Below are 19455 nucleotides of genomic sequence, written 5' to 3'. Positions count from 1 at the left end.
CGCCGAGTCGCGGCCGCCTTCTCTGCGCTCCCTGCGGGTCCCGAGCGCGGCGCCATGTCGGAGCCCGGGGGCGGCGGCGGCGGCGAGGACGGCTCGGCGGGCCTGGAGGTGTCGGCCGTGCAGAACGTGGCCGACGTGTCGGTGCTGCAGAAGCACCTGCGCAAGCTGGTGCCGCTGCTGCTGGAGGATGGCGGCGAGGCGCCGGCCGCGCTCGAGGCGGCGCTGGAGGAGAAGAGCGCCCTGGAGCAGATGCGCAAGTTCCTCTCGGACCCGCAGGTCCACACGGTGCTGGTGGAGCGCTCCACCCTCAAAGGTGCGGGTCCGGGGCGGCCTCTGGGCTCGCACACGCCCCGCGGGCAGGTTCCGTGCGGAGGGCAGGCTCAGCAGGGTCCCCCCGGGCCTGACCCCGCCGGAAGAGCCCCCGTGGCTGCAGAGGCCGGGCCGCGCCCGGGACCTCGCTCTAGCCACACCCCATGCAGGGGCCCGGGGTGCCCCCTCCCTGGTCGCGGGAAGGCAGGAGAGTGCTCCTGTCCTGCCGTCACCCTAAACAATGGGGTCGCTTTGTCTGCTCGGGCCTCTCAAGATGGCCGAGTTGGGTGGAGACAGCGTCTCCCTGGGCTGAGGCGGGCGGAGGCCGCATCCCTGTCTCCAATGTCACATGGGCTTTTCGGTTTCGATTTGTGTCCAGGCCGAGCCGGCTCCGGGAGGAATATTTTCCGGGGGAGACCCTTGGAGCCGTGGGCAGCCTGGATTCTGGCCCTTAGACCGTGGCGGGTCGGAGGGGAACCTTGGCGGGCAGGCGCCACAGCCCCTGCCTTGGAGGACCCAGGAGCGGAGGCCCACAGAACAGAATGACAGGGCCAGCCCGGGCCGCCTGCCGGGCATCCCTCTAGTACGGAGATGCTCTGACGTAGGTTTCCCTCTTGGTCCTCGGAGCATCCTTGCTGAATGGGTGTATCTCTCCGTTTTACACGTGAGGAAACTGAGGCTCAGGTTAAGTGTAGACTAGACTCAACATCTCCGTTTCCAGTCTGTTGCTTGTTTTCGCTGATCAGACCTATGTATTTGTGTAATGCTTAGATAATCCTGATAACCCTGTAATATTTGAGTCTGATTTTATAGATTAAAAGAATAAATAAGACTCAGTTTAAGCACCTAGTGTGGGGAGGAGGCAAAAGGTTTGCATATTCCAGCTGTCTCCTCAAATAGTGACCTTCCAAAAGCAAGGCTAGATTAATCCTGAGAGTCTGGAGTTTGCCTGAGGGTTTCTGGTTGATTCTTTAAAGCCACTTTGTAGTTGATGGTGAGCAAATTCGAGGAGCTCGTGTAGGGTGTGGCACCGTCCATTTGGGAACCCAGGGAGGATATCCAAGTAAATCTTAAAGGTAGCACCTAGGGATTGGGGATTGTCTGAAATGTTTGCCAACAAGTTTGTTATAATTTCAAAAAATTGTGTGGTTCTCTTGTCAGTAGGAGGACCTGTATACAATCTGCCTCACCCCCAACACATACTTGTATTTCTGATAGTTTGTTTCGTTCAAAGGCTGTTCTGACTCAGAAGACGCTTCACTGTAGCATTGGTTTCTACCAGAGGTTGGGAGAGTGTAAAGGAATACTTTTCTTAGATCCACATGGAATATTCAAAGCAAATGAAGCCATTTGAGCATATTTAGAGTATTAACGTTGTTTAAGGTTGTTCACCGTTATGTTTGGGGTTATGTATTTCTTTACAGAAATCACTAGTGTTTTTAAAAAATAAAATTTAACTCATCTACTCTTCTTTCAAAAAACATACATAGTCATCGTAGAAAATTTAAAGTATACAGATAAAATTAAAATCACCTAGAATCCTTCAACCCAGATATAACCACCATCAGCATTTTGGCATATGTCTTGACATTTTTCAATGGATACACATTGTTTTATTAAAATAAATTTTAGTCTGCATTTTTAAAGTTATTGGATTTTGTGTAGTTTGACTATGGATAATTCTGATCATATTTTTATTGTATAGTTGTATATTGAAATCAGTGACTTTTTTAACCTTGGGTCACAATTTCTTTTTATGAAAAAAATTTGTAAGTTTTGTTCTTTGCTTCTAGAGTGATCATCAGTAATTCACTTTTCTCAGACATCCTAGAATTGAATTTTGCTAAAATTAAAGGGGGCACAGGGGAGGGGAGAACTGTATTTTTGTGTATGCTTCACAGTGCAAATCATCTCTGTTTTCTTTATGGGTGAATTTTCTTCCTTTCAGCAAAACGAATATCCTGACATCCAAATCTTGGCTCCGTAATGACTTGCACTTTTGAAAGTTGACTAAGGAATGAGACTTATTTAAAATTGAAATCCTACCTCATTCTTATATTTATAAAAATCACTGAGGTATTTCTAGCAATTCAACCTGTCTATAATTTATTTTTCACTTACAAAAATCTAAGGTTTTTAAATTAATTCATTTATTCTATATAGTCCCATTGGTCTTATTAGCATGCTGGCTACAGTAGGAAAATAAGTACAGACCCATGACTCTTGGTAGGAGGGCTTTCTTCTGGGTGGTTTTTATGAATTAGCATTGACATTTGTACATTTAATCGAATATGTGCATCCAGTAGTTGATGAAAGCGAAAAGGTGGACTTACATTAATAGAGAAAACAGATCTGAATTGTTTAAACTGAATAAAGACCCCCCCAAAACAATGAAGTCATATAATTTATTTAATGAGTGGGGAAATTACTTTTATTTATTTTATTCCCTTCTCTTCTTTTTATGGAAAGAAGTCTCCAAACACTTGTAATTGAATATAGAAGCATTTTTTATATGAAGCCATATGTATTCCTTTTCTTTTTTTTTAAGCTGCCCCATAAAACTTTTTTTGTTGTTAAAGTACAGCACTCCTCAAAGTATAGAATAAAGGTTGTGAATTTAACAGCTCATTTTGACGGTGAAGAATTGGAGAGTCTGTGGAAGAGGGAATGTTGTTATACAGTTTTTTGGGGGTTTTTTTTTAAAGATGACCGGTAAGGGGATCTTAACCCTGGCCTTGGTGTTGTCAGCACATGGAGAGTCTGTGGAAGAGGGAATGTTGTTATACAGTTTTTTTTGGGTTTTTTTTTAAAGATGACCGGTAAGGGGATCTTAACCCTGGCCTTGGTGTTGTCAGCACCACGCTCTTCCAAGTGAGCTAACCGGCCATCCCTATATAGGATCCGAACCCGGGGCCTTGGTGTTCTCAGCACCACACTCTCCTGAGTGAGCCACGGGCTGGCCCTGCAGTTCCTCATTTTAAAAAGAGAAATATTATTTCTGTAATTCCTGGCCTATAAGAAATAACTTTCTTTGTAGTATACTTAGAAAATTGTGACCAAATAGGTGCTCATTACATCATTAAGCATTTCACAATGTTAATAATGTTTTTGTAGTGCTTTTTACTTGAAGTGCAGTTTTTGTTGTGTTCTACTCCCATGGGAGTTTGGGTGCTGTAGGTAGGGGCATAATAGGTATGCTTCAGTTTGCAGCTGGTGGAACTGATGGTTCTGTGACTTGCTTGTGCTCTCTAGCTTGTTAGTGACCAGACTGCTGGGATCTGGTGCTGGGAGAGGGAGTGTGTGTTTAACACTCAAGTGTATAAGGCTTGGACCTTTGTCTTTATGACCAAAAATAGTGGCAGCCCTTCGGTGAATACTTATCTTAGGTTCAGAATTACAGTTTTTCCTGAGGCAGGTCATTTGGGGGTTTCACCTCCTTGTTGTTGGTGCAGAGATGGCTAGGAATGGAATATGAAAGAAAACAGAGCTTTTTACAGTATTCAACTTCATAGAGATATAGCAGTGTGGAAAGGCTTATGGGAAATATTTTTGTGGGTTTTTAAAAATTGGTTTTCTGAGGATTTAATTTTCTTAAAGTATGAAGAAATGTAGTAGATTGATGACTCAGAAGTATAGTCTTAATTTCTGACCTTTGCTTAGCCTCCCCATATGATTTGTAAAATGGTTAATATATTAACAAGAAGAGTTTTCTATAAAACCATCTGGCCTTGCAGCACCAGAGGAGACCATCAGCCTGGGTTCTTACTGTTCCAAGCTGTCACGCTGTACAGGCCCTAACCCTTTATAGGACAAACCAGTCTGCAGCAAAGTACATTTGAATGTGTAGCATAGCATAGTGAATGAAATTTATGTACAGCAGAGGCAAAACAGTAATCACTTCTTTTTAAAAAGTAAGGATGGATGGAATTGTTTATCAGCATTGTAGAATATCAGGTTGGAAAGAGCAGGAGGGATTTAGTTCAGCCCTTGTCTTTCATGAATGAGAAAACTAAAACCCCAGGATTTTAAGACCCAGTTGGGAAAAGGATGTCTTAAGGAGGATTCTGAAACCTAAAAACTAATCTCTCTGCATTTCCTTGGTATCCATAAAAATGGGAGTGTTTGTTTTAATCTATTTTATGTCAATTATTTCTTTAGAATTAGTACTAACTTAAAAAGTACTAAGTTTTAAGTTCCTTAGGCATTAATAACTTTTTTTTTTATCCCGTATTTCTCTTTTTTTCTGGAAAATTCAAAATGAATTTCAGTTTTACATTAGGTAGAAATATTATTGGGGTTTAATGCTCCCTTCATACTTCTAAAAGTGTTACAGTGGAAATCTTCAGGTTGGGAAGAAAACTCAGACTTTCTCACCATGTTCTTAGCAGGGAGTGGTTGTGGCAAAGAAGTCACAGCTCCCCAGGAGGACGAAAGAGTAGACATCCAGGTGACAAGAGGGAGCACCAGAGATGGGAAAGGGGAAGAACTAACAACCACATGGGGAAAAAAGGGAAGGACATGTGTGGTAGTGATCAACCAAAGTAATATGGTATTATTATGTTTTGGATTTTAAAGGGGGAAGAAGATGAAAGATAAAGAGAACCAGGGATGTGTAACAAGCAGTTTGGTAGTGCATGTGGGCTGGAAGAGATGAATGGCTTCATCTGCTAGACTGAGAAGAGACTTGCTCTGCAGCTGGGAGAAGGTTGGGAGGGAAGAGAAAATGAAGGAATGACCCAGGGTCTGGTACTTACTTTACCAGTATGTTTTATCCCTTTTCCAACTGGCCGTTCACCAACCTTTGTGAAAACATGTCCTGTATACTCAGGAGAGGGTAGTATAATTCTTAAAGCAATTGAATACCAGTATGTTTTATCCCTTTTCCAACTGGCCGTTCACCAGCCTTTGTGAAAACATGTCCTGTATACTCAGGAGAGGGTAGTATAATTCTTAAAGCAATTGAACTTGCATCTTTTTAGTATTTCATTAAACAAGATATATGTTCACCTAATTCACAATGGAATGATACAGATCACTAGTAGTTTGAAGTACATTAAACTAGTCTTTCAATAGAAGTATACACAGATTAGTGCTAAATGCTATTTTGAACATCTCTAGAAATTCAGTGAACTCAGAAAACCAGAGAAGTGTCCACAAGTCATTGTAACGTGTATTAGTTGCTTGTAGCACAAGAACTCATGAGGCAGGTGCAGTACTTTCTCTACTGGTACTTTGATTCTTTGACTGTATTAACAGGCAGTACAATATTGGTCCATTATTTACAAGGGTACTTCAAAAAGTTTGTGGAAAAAATAGAATTAAAAGATAATACGAATCTTTCCATGAATATTTTGAGGACCCCTCATATCAACCAGTAACTTTATCAAGTATCAGGAAACTGATTCAAACTTTACTAAAAGCGGTATTACTGGATAAAACATGCAGATTGTGTTTGTTGTATGCTTCTGAATGAAGCAGGACTAATAGCCTCTTTGTTAAGAATTAATAATCAAGTGTCTTTCCTCTGAACAATTTTTTAAAAACATTTCTACAAAACTAAAATGTCAAATTATTATTTGGAAGATATAATAATTTTTAGAGATGTAATAACTTACAAAGAGGCAAGAAGGTTAAATTATTTGATGGCAATTCATAACGCTATAAATTCTGTAACTATAAATGAAAGTCTTACATGCTCAGACTTCATTTGATCTCTGTATTTATAAGGAACATGCATAAAAAGACCAATCTAAGATATATTCTATGACTGATTAATGATGACTTCTATAAGTTATTGTTATCAAGAGCAGTTAGAATTTAACAAAGCAGTAGGGAATATTTAGTTGCACTCTCATCATTTGAAGATTATGTCATTGGGTGTGCCTTCCTGAGCCGAAGCAGCATTCTACTGCATTGCAGTATTCCTAGTGCAGAACTGGAGCGTTCGCCACCCAGCCGTGACTCATCGATTGGAATGGTGCCTAGTTCCCCTAACCCCGTTTGCATTAGGAAGTGCAGACAATGTGCTTGGAGCTGTGTCTGGACTGTATACTATCTACATGAATTTATTTGTATAGGTGATGTCTTTATATAGAACTCCCAGATACCAGTTGTTAACATTTGCCACTTTTATGTTGCCTTTTTTTTTTTTTTAAAACAGATGACCGGTAAGGGGATCTTAACCCTTGACTTGGTGTTGTCAGCACCACGCTCTCCCAAGTGAGCTAACCGGCCATCCCTATATAGAGATCCAAACCCTTGGCCTTGGTGTTATCAGCACCACACTCTCCCACGTGAGCCACGGTCTGGCCCTTATATTGCCATTTTTTTCCCTGAATCATTTGACAGTTGGTTATAGACATGCCCCTTTATCCCTATTTCCTGGGAAGGAAGGAGTGATTCAAATTTAATATACCATTTAGTTGTGTCAGTAATTTCCTTTGGTGATTATAAAATGTTGTTATTATTTTCTGTATATTATTTGGGTGGGGCAGAATATACTTGGGGGTGGTGGTGGTGGAAAGTGACTTCTGTGTTTGGAGCACAGGGGGATGAGACTGTGGGGATGGGGTGGCAAGAACTTGGTAATAGCCAACACCAGCCAGTACTACCACAGGCCAGGCCCTGCTCTGGCGTTTCACATGTGTCAACTTGCTTAATCTTTCCAACAACCCAGGCATGCCAGAACCACCCCATTTTACAGACAAAGAAATGGAGGTGCAGAGAAGTTAACCACTATGCCCACGATCACACAGCAAATAAGTGACCAAGTCAGTAGTCAGAAAAAATGGGTCGGAAGGGAAAAATAAGTAGCACCAAGTCAGGTTGGGGTGGGGTGAGAATAATCCTTCTCTAAGCAGAGGCAGAATATACTTGGGGGTGGTGGTGGAAAGTGACTTCTGTGTTTGGAGCACAGGGGGATGAGACTGTGGGGATGGGGTGGCAAGAACTTGGTAATAGCCAACACCAGCCAGTACTACCACAGGCCAGGCCCTGCTCTGGCGTTTCACATGTGTCAACTTGCTTAATCTTTCCAACAACCCAGGCATGCCAGAACCACCCCATTTTACAGACAAAGAAATGGAGGTGCAGAGAAGTTAACCACTATGCCCACGATCACACAGCAAATAAGTGACCAAGTCAGTAGTCAGAAAAAATGGGTCGGAAGGGAAAAATAAGTAGCACCAAGTCAGGTTGGGGTGGGGTGAGAATAATCCTTCTCTAAGCAGTTGATAAATAAGAAATTGGAAACATTTATAAGAATTTGATTCAGTGTTTATTATGATTTGTAGAGGATGTTGGTGATGAAGGAGAAGAAGAAAAAGAATTCATTTCGGATCACACAGCAAATAAGTGACCGAGTCAGTAGTCAGAAAAAATGGGTCGGAAGGGAAAAATAAGTATCACCAAGTCAGGTTGGGGTGGGGTGAGAATAATCCTTCTCTAAGCAGTTGATAAATAAGAAATTGGAAACATTTATAAGAATTTGATTCAATGTTTATTATGATTTGTAGAGGATGTTGGTGATGAAGGAGAAGAAGAAAAAGAATTCATTTCCTATAACATCAACATAGACATTCATTATGGGGTTAAGTCCAACAGGTGAGTAGTAAGAATATGTTATTATCTCAGACTTAAATTTGTGAAAGTTAATGTAAATCTTAATTGACTCAGATGAGCACATTAAGAAAACACTCAAAAGATTTTTGCTGTTTAAATTTAGTATCTTGTCTTTGGTTTCATGTCTTCAAATTAAGAGGATTTCCAAGTCAATAGAAATTCTAAACTATTTTTATTTTAATTGTCATTATATTCATCTTAAGTTTGAGCTATAATGTACTTAGAATGTCTAATAATACTCTCAGATTACAGTTGGTTCTCCACATCCTCAGGTTCTGCGTTGGTGGATTCAACCAACCATGGATCCAAAATATTTTTCAAAAAATAAAAAATAACAATTCAACAATAAAAATAATACAAATAAAAACCATATAGTATAACCCCTATTTACATAGTATTTGCATTATATCGTTGGTGGATTCAACCAACCATGGATCCAAAATATTTTTCAAAAAATAAAAAATAACAATTCAACAATAAAAAATAATACAAATAAAAACCATATAGTATAACCCCTATTTACATAGTATTTGCATTATATTAGGTATTATAAGGAATCTAGAGATGATTTAAAGTATACAGAACAATGTTGCATAGGTGATATGCAAATACCACACCATTTTATATAAAGGTCTTGAACATTCATGGCTTGGTCCTGGAACCAAGTCCTGGCAGACATTGAGGGACAACTGCATATCTGATTTTTCATTATTCCCAGTAATTAGTAAACATTCTTTTGTAAAGGTCTGATTCTTTTTAGGATAAATCCTGAAGATATCATTACTAGTTTAGATGCAAATCATCATTAAAGTTTTTAATTGCATGTTACCAGATTTCCCACCTTCCAGAAAGGTTGTACCAATCTATACTCAAATAGACATATCCACATTTAAATATGTAAATGTTATAATTGATTCTGTATTGGTTTTTAAAAAAAATTATTTTGAGTAATTTCAGGGTTACGGCCAAGCCACATGAATAGTATGTAGACCACCCAGATATCAGTTGTTAACATTTGCCACTTTTATATTGCCATTTTTTCTCCCGAATCATTTGAGAATTGATTATAGACAACATGCTCCTTTATCCCTATTTTTTGGGAACAAGAACATTCTCGTTCATAGCCTCAATACAATTACCAAATTCTGGAAATGTGATATTGCTACAATATTATTCTCTAATTGCAGTATATGTTCAGATTGTCTCAGTAATGCCCCTTATAGTAATTCTCCCCTGATCCAGAATCCAATCCAGGATCACACTTTACCTTTAGTGTCCTGTCTTTCTAATCTCCTTTCGTCTGTAGCAGTACCTTAGCCTTTCTGTGTCTTTCATTACACTGACATTTTTGACAAGTACAAACCAGTGGTTTTATGGAACATCCCTCAGTTGGGTTTGTCTGGTGTTTCTCTGTGGTTAGATTCAGGTTATACATTTTTAGCAGAAATAGTATAGTGACTTTGTTCCTTCTAAGTGTGTTACAACAGGAAACTTTTTAGAGTAATATGAAGTATTTTGTATAAAGTATTAACCTGGGAACTAGAAAATTCAAATATTATTATTTATCTTTGAGCCGTTAATTCATCCAACTCTGAGCACAGTATGGCAGTAGTTATAGAATGGTACACAAAGAAATAAAACCTGGTTCCTATTCCCAAGAAGCTTTTGTGGTCTTTGGGGAAAAGTTTGGCAGGTACACAACCAACCATGACACTTGGAAAAATAGCATGGAAACATGGGGATTAGAGAGATTGCTCTGAGTAGGGAAAGCCCCATGAAAGAGGTCATGCAGGAATTGAGTTTTTAGGATTACCTTGAATTTCAGCAGATGAATATAGATTTCTTAAGCAAAGACACAAAGCACATGATATGTTTAGGGAATGGGACATCTAGTTTAAGTGGTGTGTCAGGGTGGAAGAAGGCATGTAGCAGGAGGTGAAACTGGAAGAGTTGGTTAGGGCCAGGCTAGGGGGAGCCTGAAATACCGTCTTGTCACTTCAGCCTGTGAGTGACTTTTGTTTATTGAAGCTGACAGGTGACTTAGTGCAGTAAATGAATGATACAAATTAGTATAAGATCAGATTTAAGTACATCTTGGCTTGTAACTTGCAGTTGCTAAGACAGGTTATTTTTAGGTCAAGATTATGAATTCAACCCGTATATGAGACGGGTTAACTTTGCCTGGTATCATGGTCACATGCTATAACCATAACCTTGATTCAGTAGTTCTCACATAGTAAGAAAGACAGGCAGTACATTTCACTATTAGGAAAGCAACAATTTAGTCTATTCTTAATTTGTATGCAACACAAAGAAGGCTACAGTTATTACGACTGATTAAGAATAAGACTCTGTCTAATGACTTCTTTTGCTTTCTTTTTAGCTTGGCATTCATTAAACGTACTCCTGTAATTGATGCAGATAAACCAGTATCTTCTCAACTCCGAGTCCTCACACTCAGTGAAGACTCACCATATGAAACGTTGCATTCTTTCATCAGCAATGCGGTCGCTCCTTTTTTTAAATCCTATATCAGAGAGTCTGGCAAGGCAGACAGGTAAAAACCATTTTCCTTCTGTGGTTTGAATGTTGTATTTCACTTAGTGTTCACAAGACAGTGTGGAAGATGATGTAAAACTCAGGAATTGGGAGAGTAAAGCTTTCTTGGCAAATCAAAAGGATATAAATCCTTTGCATTAATAATTATGTATATTAATATTTGGCAGATCTGAAATAATAGAATCTCTTTGGAAACCAATAACACTGAATTTGGAGGTGTTTGTATTGTTTTAGGGATGGTGATAAAATGGCCCCTTCAGTTGAAAAAAAGATTGCAGAACTTGAAATGGGACTCCTTCACTTGCAGCAAAATATTGAAATTCCAGAGATCAGCCTGCCAATTCATCCAATTATTACAAATGTTGCAAAACAGTGCTATGAACGTGGAGAAAAGCCAAAAGTTACAGACTTTGGTGATAAGGTTGAAGACCCAACTTTTCTCAATCAATTACAATCTGGAGTTAACCGCTGGATTCGAGAAATTCAAAAAGTAAGAGCACAGTATTGAAAGTTACCATGTAAAATACATCAGTCTTTGATATATTTGGGAAAACAGATACGAGTTTTTGTCGGTGAGGTAAATTCTGTGATTTTTCTAGCGATACTTCGTCTTGGTCCTAGGAATGCTCAGTGCAGGACTAGTGTTGGTCTGGGTAGAGTGATCAAGGTAGGAGTTTTTGTCGGTGAGGTAAATTCTGTGATTTTTCTAGCGATACTTTGTCTTGGTCCTAGGAATGCTCAGTGCAGGACTAGTGTTGGTCTGGGTAGAGTGATCAAGGTACAATTTGAGATTGTTTAAATAGTAACCCTGCGAAAACATTAATCTCAGAAGTCTCATACCTTTGATTTCAAATCAAACCACTTTTAATTTACAGAGAAAGAAATCTACGTGAAATTTAAAAATTAAGTGTAATGCATGTGTTTTGTATGGTTGGTTGGTTTTTGATGGCTGGCTGGTACAGAGATCCAAATCCTTGACCTTGATGTTTATCAGCACCATCCTCTAACCAACTGAGCTAACCAGCCAGCCTGTAATGCATGTGTTTTGTTCATGATACTTTTTCTGCCTTTGTTTAAATAGTGAATACCCTTGAACGTTATTTATCTTCAAAGGTAACCAAACTTGATCGAGATCCTGCATCAGGAACTGCCTTACAGGAAATTAGCTTTTGGCTAAACTTGGAGCGTGCATTATACCGCATTCAGGAGAAACGAGAGAGTCCAGAAGTACTACTGACTCTGGACATCTTGAAACACGGCAAGCGTTTCCATGCCACCGTCAGTTTCGACACTGATACAGGTAACAACTAGAACTAATCATCTGATCAGTAAGTTATTAACCTGGCTTTTGCGAGATCTTATTCAGTAATTTAGATGAAAACTAATAGATGTATTATCTTTTTTAACTATTTTATCTCTTGTATCTTGTCTCATCTTTCCCTGTATTCTAGATAATGAAAATTATTTTTCACATGCATATCTTTACCTTCAGGGGTTTTGAGAACATGAGACAGTTTCTGGGCCTGTGTATAGTGAGCCCTGGGAGTTTCCCTCCTGTTTGGTTCCTTGAGTAGGCTGTAGTTTTTGGTATAACATATATTCAAGTGTGCTTTTGACAATCCAAGCAGGAAGATGATTTAAGTTAAGCAGAAGTTATTTGCCCAGGGGGCTGTGGAAGGAGAGCTGGTCCACACTGCTTTCTCCTCTTCTTTTTTCACCTGCGCCTTTCTCTTCTGCTCTGCCTTCCTGCCTATTCTCATAACTGGTCAAAATAAATTTAGTTTTCTGTGTGCAGAGCAGGGTAAGTGATTAGCATGTACTAGGCACACAAATGTTTGAAGGACCAGGCATTGTTAGCTATTTCTGTACAACTCTGTGCCCACAGAGACATGTCAGAACAAGTAATTAAGGCAGCAGCAGTTGTCGTGTTCTTCTCCCTGCTCCCCAAAGAAGGTGTGGTACCAGCATTTTAAATGTTGGAGGAAATCCCAAGTAGAAACCTTCCAGTTTCTTTGATCACGTTGCAGACGTTACCTGGGCATTTACTAATGCTGAAATGTATACCTTGTATAACTTGTCATCGTCTTTTTTTTTTTTTTTTTCAAACACCTGAACCCTTTATTTCTTTCCTAATACTTTTTTCTATCTTACGCCAGAGAAGTCAAGAAATAGACGAGGACATGGGTGCTTCTGTGATTCCATGTCCATAATAACTCACTGACCTAACTCAAGCTGTGGGTATAAGGTTTAAATTTTAGTGTTCTCAAGGGTGATAAAGTTTTAGTTTTTCTAAATTTAATTGTTGTTGTTAGAACATTTATAGAAGGAAAACAAGAAAAGATAAAATCTATGAGACTACCACCCACAGCCTTTAGAATGTGTATGAGTTGACCCATAGTCTTAAAAAAGCAAAAATGGGACCACACTAGAACCACACTAGAATTATCCTGTTCATAGCATGTTCTTTTTTCAAATATCACAGATAGTTTACATGTCACTAAATCTTTTACAACATCAAAATGTTTCACTTGTATCTTACTTTACTTGTTTTATTACTTTACATGAAAATCGTTATTTGTTTCTCTGTTAATCCAGGTCTAAAACAGGCTTTGGAAACCGTGAATGACTACAATCCTCTGATGAAAGATTTCCCTCTGAATGATTTGCTGTCTGCCACTGAGCTGGACAAAATACGGCAGGCGCTTGTGGCAATTTTCACCCATTTGAGAAAGATTCGAAACACAAAATATCCCATCCAGAGGGCACTGCGCTTGGTGGAAGCAATTTCAAGAGACTTGAGTTCTCAATTACTCAAAGTATTGGGCACTAGAAAATTGATGCATGTTGCTTATGAAGAATTTGAAAAAGTACGTTTTAATATATTAGAAAACCCAGCCTCAAGGCTTTGAGATGAAAATATGCTTTAGTAATAAGCTTGCTTTCTAAATTATATCCTAGGTTATGGTAGCATGCTTTGAAGTTTTTCAGACTTGGGATGATGAATATGAGAAACTTCAGGTGTTGCTGAGAGACATTGTCAAAAGAAAAAGGGAAGAAAATCTGAAGATGGTGTGGCGTATCAATCCTGCTCATAGGAAGCTTCAGGCTCGCCTTGATCAGATGAGAAAGTTTAGACGCCAGCACGAACAGCTGAGAGCTGTCATCGTCAGGGTCCTAAGGCCACAGGTATGATTTGCTTTCTGAACATTTGTACATGCATTGTTTCAATGCTTTTTTTAAAAGAATTAGCTACTTCTATTTTACCCTGAGTACTTTAGCTCCATTTTTGTCTTGGCACTATCATCTTTAGATCTAGTGATCCTGTATTACATCGTTTCAATCCAAACCCTTAATGTTCTCCATCCACTCATCCTTTCTCCCATCTTGCATGGTCACTAGCACCAGACATCCTGGGTTAAGTCCTGATTCCACCATTTACTAGCTATGTTACCTGAACACATTCTTAAACTTTTTTTTCTCAGTCTTCATCTATAAAATGGATAATTGCATGTGTCTGAGATTTATTAAAAGAATTAAATGACTCTTCTTTGTATATGATGTTTTTCTCTTGTGAATTTACCTTCTTCATCAATTCTTTTCTTTCTTTAAGAAACCTACCACAACAAAACTGCATTGTCAGAAAATCTTTATAGAGCCAAGTTAAAACATACTCTTATAATGTTTTACTTGGCTTTGTTGAAAAGTGGTTGTAAAACGTTTGAGTAAAGGTTTAAAAACCTGTGTTGCTTACTGTTAATTTTTGTGTGGTGCATATAACAAAATAAAAATCTTCATTTGGTAAACATTTTTTTGTTACAAATTTTTCTCTTTTAGGTCACAGCAGTTGCACAGCAGAATCAAGGAGAGGTACCTGAACCCCAAGATATGAAAGTAGCTGAGGTTCTCTTTGATGCTGCTGATGCGAACGCTATTGAGGAAGTAAACCTTGCTTACGAGAACGTCAAGGAGGTAGATGGGCTAGATGTTTCCAAAGAAGGCACAGAAGCTTGGGAGGCTGCAATGAAGAGATACGACGAGAGGATTGACAGGGTGGAGACCCGGATCACAGCTCGCCTTCGAGATCAACTTGGCACAGCCAAGAATGCTAACGAGATGTTTAGGATTTTCTCCAGGTTCAATGCACTGTTTGTCAGGCCTCATATCCGTGGAGCTATTCGTGAATACCAGACCCAGCTGATCCAGCGTGTGAAAGATGACATTGAATCTCTTCACGACAAGTTCAAGGTCCAGTATCCACAAAGTCAGGCTTGTAAGATGAGTCATGTTCGTGATTTGCCTCCTGTGTCAGGGTCTATCATCTGGGCTAAACAGATCGACAGACAACTGACTGCCTACATGAAACGCGTGGAAGATGTCCTTGGCAAGGGCTGGGAGAATCATGTGGAAGGCCAGAAGCTGAAGCAGGATGGAGACAGCTTCCGCATGAAGCTCAACACCCAAGAAATCTTTGATGACTGGGCGAGGAAGGTGCAGCAGCGCAACCTCGGGGTTTCGGGGCGCATTTTCACCATCGAGAGCACACGGGTTCGGGGCCGAACTGGAAACGTCCTTAAGTTAAAAGTTAACTTTCTTCCTGAGATTATCACACTTTCAAAAGAAGTCCGCAACCTCAAGTGGCTTGGTTTCCGAGTCCCACTGGCTATTGTGAATAAGGCTCATCAAGCAAACCAGCTTTACCCGTTTGCCATCTCACTGATCGAAAGCGTCCGTACCTACGAACGGACCTGTGAGAAGGTTGAGGAGCGGAACACCATTTCGCTTTTGGTAGCTGGCTTGAAAAAGGAGGTGCAGGCTTTGATCGCGGAAGGCATTGCATTGGTGTGGGAGTCCTACAAACTTGACCCATACGTACAGCGCTTAGCAGAGACTGTCTTCAACTTCCAAGAAAAGGTGTGTTCTAGTTCAATCCTCAAGTGTCCTTATCAGGACACTTGAATTACACATAGCAATAGGTAACTCAGAACGTTAGTTCTCCCATAGAAGGCACGCATGGCTCATGCAGCATAAGGCCATTTGAGCTCAGAGGGAGAAGGAGCCATTTACTGGCCATCCCGTTTGATGGGGTTTAGGCTTTAGGGAGGCCATTAAGTAATGCCCTGTGTTTAGAAACCAATGGAGTGAAGGACCCAGGAGTCTGGCATAGCTTCCTTACTAACACAGCTGAACATGGAGAACATGGCTTCAGATCTGCAGCCACAAGCACGTGCTAATGATCCACCCCAGATGTAGACTTCCTTCCCAGTCTCTAGCACAGCTGGACAGTTGTAGAACTCCTGGCACAGAGGCTGCTGCTGCGAGCAGACTAGAGTGCCTGCACCTGGTGCACAGGCTAACCCCAAGGGCAGAGGACAGGCTGAGGGAGCACATTTACTTCCATCTTACCCATCCCATGAGCAGGAGTAAGTAAGGGGAGAGAAGCCAATATGTTCCATACATTTCCTGTCCTTCTGTGAGGACTTGGGAGTGGGGAAGCGTTCTCACCCCAACAACTAGGAATAGCTATTTATGGACGAACTTCTCTGCGTCAAGCATTTGTTAACTAACTGGGGAAAATGTGTATAAAAATAAAGGAATAGAGTGAGTAGGTGTTGTAAATATTTAATATGCCTTCCTTCAGGTGGATGATCTGCTGATTATTGAAGAAAAAATAGACCTGGAAGTCCGTTCCTTGGAAACATGTATGTATGATCATAAGACTTTCTCAGAGATCTTGAACAGAGTCCAGAAAGCAGTGGATGACTTAAACCTGCACTCCTACTCCAACTTGCCCATCTGGGTCAACAAGCTTGATATGGAGGTAAGGGGTGGGATTTATTAGAGTTTTTCATTTTTCTACTGCTGACACGGGAGTGCACCCTGTTCAGTAAGTTTATTGGTTTGTCACTGAAAAGCATTTTTCCTTAGAAATTTTCTGTGATCACCTAATTCTTCTCCAGAATCCCATTTAATTAATGACAGCTGAACTGCGATGCTGTGTGTCAGTGCTTATGCCAGTTCTAAGTTGGGAGCATGGAGTTGTGACGGAGGAAGAGTTCCCTCATTTGCGGCTATTTGACAACTGCCTGTTTGCCCTTCCCTGGCCCTCTCGGGATTTAGGTTACTTTTCCAGCCCTCCAGGCATCCTCTGACAATGCTGCTCCCCCCCCCCTCAGTTTAGAAGAAAGCCCCAGGCACAAAACACTTCTTATTCCTTGCCTCGAGGACCTTGGCCCACCTCTGTAGGGTGGTGAAGTGTGTATTTGAAGCACACTTTGCAGATCCATACGACTTTGTTCACTGGTGGACTTTAGGGAGCATATCAGCAGAACGTCTTGGGAAGGAGGATGTTTTCGAGCAGAGGTTACAGGTTACACTTGCTCAGTTCCCAAGCTGTTTGTGTTTTGTTTTTTTCTTTCTCTCCCTTTCTTAAAATGGATCAGTAAGTTGCGGTGTATCCACACACCGGGACGTGAACAGAGTGAAAGTTGACAGACCCACTCCCTTGAACCCACAGATGGTCTGAAAGTCCCTGTTTTTTATGACGGCAGCCCTCACCACATTCCCAGGATAGTTTTGTGGCCCCAGGCAGACTGTTGACAAAGGCCTACAAACATTCTATTCATAAGAAATTTGCTTCATTCTAGATTAGAGAGAAGACTTTCTCCTTTACTAATTGTTAAAACGGTTTGATCTCCAAATTATACTTTTTCTAGTTTTATCTCTGAGGCTGCCAAGGAAGCACTTTTGTGAATTTTCTCTTGAACAAATATCAAGACCTTAACTGCATCTGCTGCATTTGGACTAGTATCCTTGTCACTGTTTTACAAGTTGGGAGGATTGGTGGTTCAGCACAAAGGTGGAGGACACAGTCTTAACAGATCAGTTACCTGAGGCTGGGAGAAAGTGACAGAGTGAGACTCTTGAGAACAGAGAGATGAAGGGTGCAGTTAGCAACTTTACCTTTGACCTGAAACACTTACTGCTTTCTAATTAACATGCTTTGTGAGCTGACTTTTGGAAGAAATACCGTTCTCTGACACTTGCATCTCTGTAGATTGAAAGAATATTGGGTGTTCGTCTACAAGCTGGCCTAAGAGCTTGGACCCAGGTTCTTCTTGGACAAGCTGAAGATAAAGCAGAAGTTGACATGGATACAGATGCTCCACAAGTTAGTCACAAGCCTGGCGGAGAGCCAAAGATCAAAGTGAGTATTTCCCGTGATGTCCTATTTGCTAGTAAGTAAAATTCTCCCCTTAAAAAGTACCTATGAGGGGCCGGCCCATGGCTCACTTGGGAGAGTGTGGTGCTGATAGCACCAAGGTCGTGGGTTTGGATCCCTATATAGGGATGGCTGGTTAGCTCACTTGGGAGAGCGTGGTACTGACAACACCAAGTCAAGGGTTAAGATCCCCTACCGGTCGTCTTTTGAAAAAGAAAAAAAAAAATGTACCCATGAAAAAGTCACTTTTCAGTGAAGAGAACTGACAGACCACATCTTAACCAGGTGATGAAGGTTAACATTACCAGCGATATTGTGTGGGTATCGCGTCCCCTCTGACGTGTAATGAGAAATGCACTTTACTTCTGCAGTCTTTTACCCCATATCCTTCAATCTTATTTTAATCATGAGAGAAACATACAAACCCACATTGAGAGTCAGTCTAAAAAATGCCTGATCAGTGCTCTTCCAAAGCATCACAGTCATGAAAGACAAGGAAAAACAGAAAGTTTCACAGAGTGGAAGGGATTAAGGAGATGTGATAACTAAATGTAATATAGTATCAATTAGATCCTGGGAAACCTGACTGGAGTCTGTATTTTAGTTAATAGAATCGTGTTAATGTTTATATCACTATATCATGTAAGGTGTTAACATGAGAGAAAGCTGGCAAAAGGTCTATGGAAACTTTGTACTTTCTTTGCAACTCTCCTATAAGTCCAAAATAATTTCAAGAAAAGTCTTTAAAAAGTGAAAAATAAGTTTTAGAAAAAAATTTGCACTGGGAGAAAAAAATTCTACTTACCAAGCATACGTATGCAATAAGTTATTTCAAAAACTAAGGACAATCCGCCACAAGTAAATTTCAGGCTATGGCACTAAATTATCTGCACTGTCTTAAGAAAAGTCTAAATCTAGTCCCGTGGAGGAGCGCAGTAGTGCAGCAGTCACCACACTGGGCAGCAATCTGTGTCTCCAAGCCACCCCTTTCCCACTTGTGTGGAGAAGTGCTCAGCTGGAGTTTAACAAGCTTTCTAGAGAATTCAGTATTAAGAAAAGTCTAAATCTAGTCCCGTGGAGGAGCGCAGCAGTGCAGCAGTCACCACACTGGGCAGCAATCTGTGTCTCCAAGCCACCGCTTTCCCACTTGTGTGGAGAAGTGCTCAGCTGGAGTTTAACAAGCTTTCTAGAGAATTCAGTAATTCCTTTCATTAGAACTATGCAAGTGGGTCCTGTCTGCTGCTGCTGTGGGTGGTGTTATAAAGGTGTCCACCTTTAGTAATTCATAAGCCATGCATTTGTCTTTTGTGTTTAACAGTGTTTGTATACCAATGTTTATTTACCAGTAAAAAGGCCTCACAAAACAGAAGCCTAAAAGAACTGTGCAAGTAAAAACTTTGATCTGGGAGAAACAATTGGCTTTTTTTTCCTACCCAAACTTTACCTTTCCTTTTTTTTCTGTTAATGCTTGAAAAATGTTTTCACTTTTGAATATTACAGGTATTCATCCTTACAGCATACTTTTAAAAATACCGAGTCCCAGAAAAGCAAATGGAAGTGTCTAAGTCAGTACCATTATCTAGAGGGAACTGAGTTGGAATTCTTGGTTAGCTTAAACCACTGGCAGGTGGTACAGACTTACCCCAACTGGTTCAACCTGGTCAGTGCAGTGTGTGCCTGACAGCTAATGCCTGCCTCCTGTAACTGCATTGGGGGCTCTTGAGATCTGACACCTCGAGGTCATTACA

General features: G+C 40.5%; 1 protein-coding gene across 1 annotated transcript in view; it reads left to right on the top strand.

Annotated features, from left to right (window-relative positions):
• Nucleotides 1–54: 54 nt before the first annotated feature.
• Nucleotides 55–19455, top strand: part of DYNC1H1 (dynein, cytoplasmic 1, heavy chain 1) — a 72517-nt gene continuing 53116 nt past the window's right edge. The window contains exons 1-10 of the mRNA XM_008578892.1: nucleotides 55–313; nucleotides 7824–7911; nucleotides 10313–10486; nucleotides 10723–10978; nucleotides 11602–11788; nucleotides 13084–13355; nucleotides 13447–13674; nucleotides 14323–15399; nucleotides 16127–16306; nucleotides 17543–17692. Coding sequence (XP_008577114.1) covers nucleotides 55–313; nucleotides 7824–7911; nucleotides 10313–10486; nucleotides 10723–10978; nucleotides 11602–11788; nucleotides 13084–13355; nucleotides 13447–13674; nucleotides 14323–15399; nucleotides 16127–16306; nucleotides 17543–17692 — 2871 coding nt within the window. The remainder of the gene's footprint in view (nucleotides 314–7823; nucleotides 7912–10312; nucleotides 10487–10722; nucleotides 10979–11601; nucleotides 11789–13083; nucleotides 13356–13446; nucleotides 13675–14322; nucleotides 15400–16126; nucleotides 16307–17542; nucleotides 17693–19455) is intronic.

Source organism: Galeopterus variegatus, unplaced genomic scaffold (genome assembly GCF_000696425.1).
Source record: "Galeopterus variegatus unplaced genomic scaffold, G_variegatus-3.0.2 Scaffold1778, whole genome shotgun sequence".
In the NCBI taxonomy this organism is placed as follows: Eukaryota; Metazoa; Chordata; class Mammalia; order Dermoptera; family Cynocephalidae; genus Galeopterus; species Galeopterus variegatus.
The sequence above is the reverse complement of the archived record's forward strand: the minus strand, read 5'-3'. Positions and strand labels throughout refer to the sequence as shown.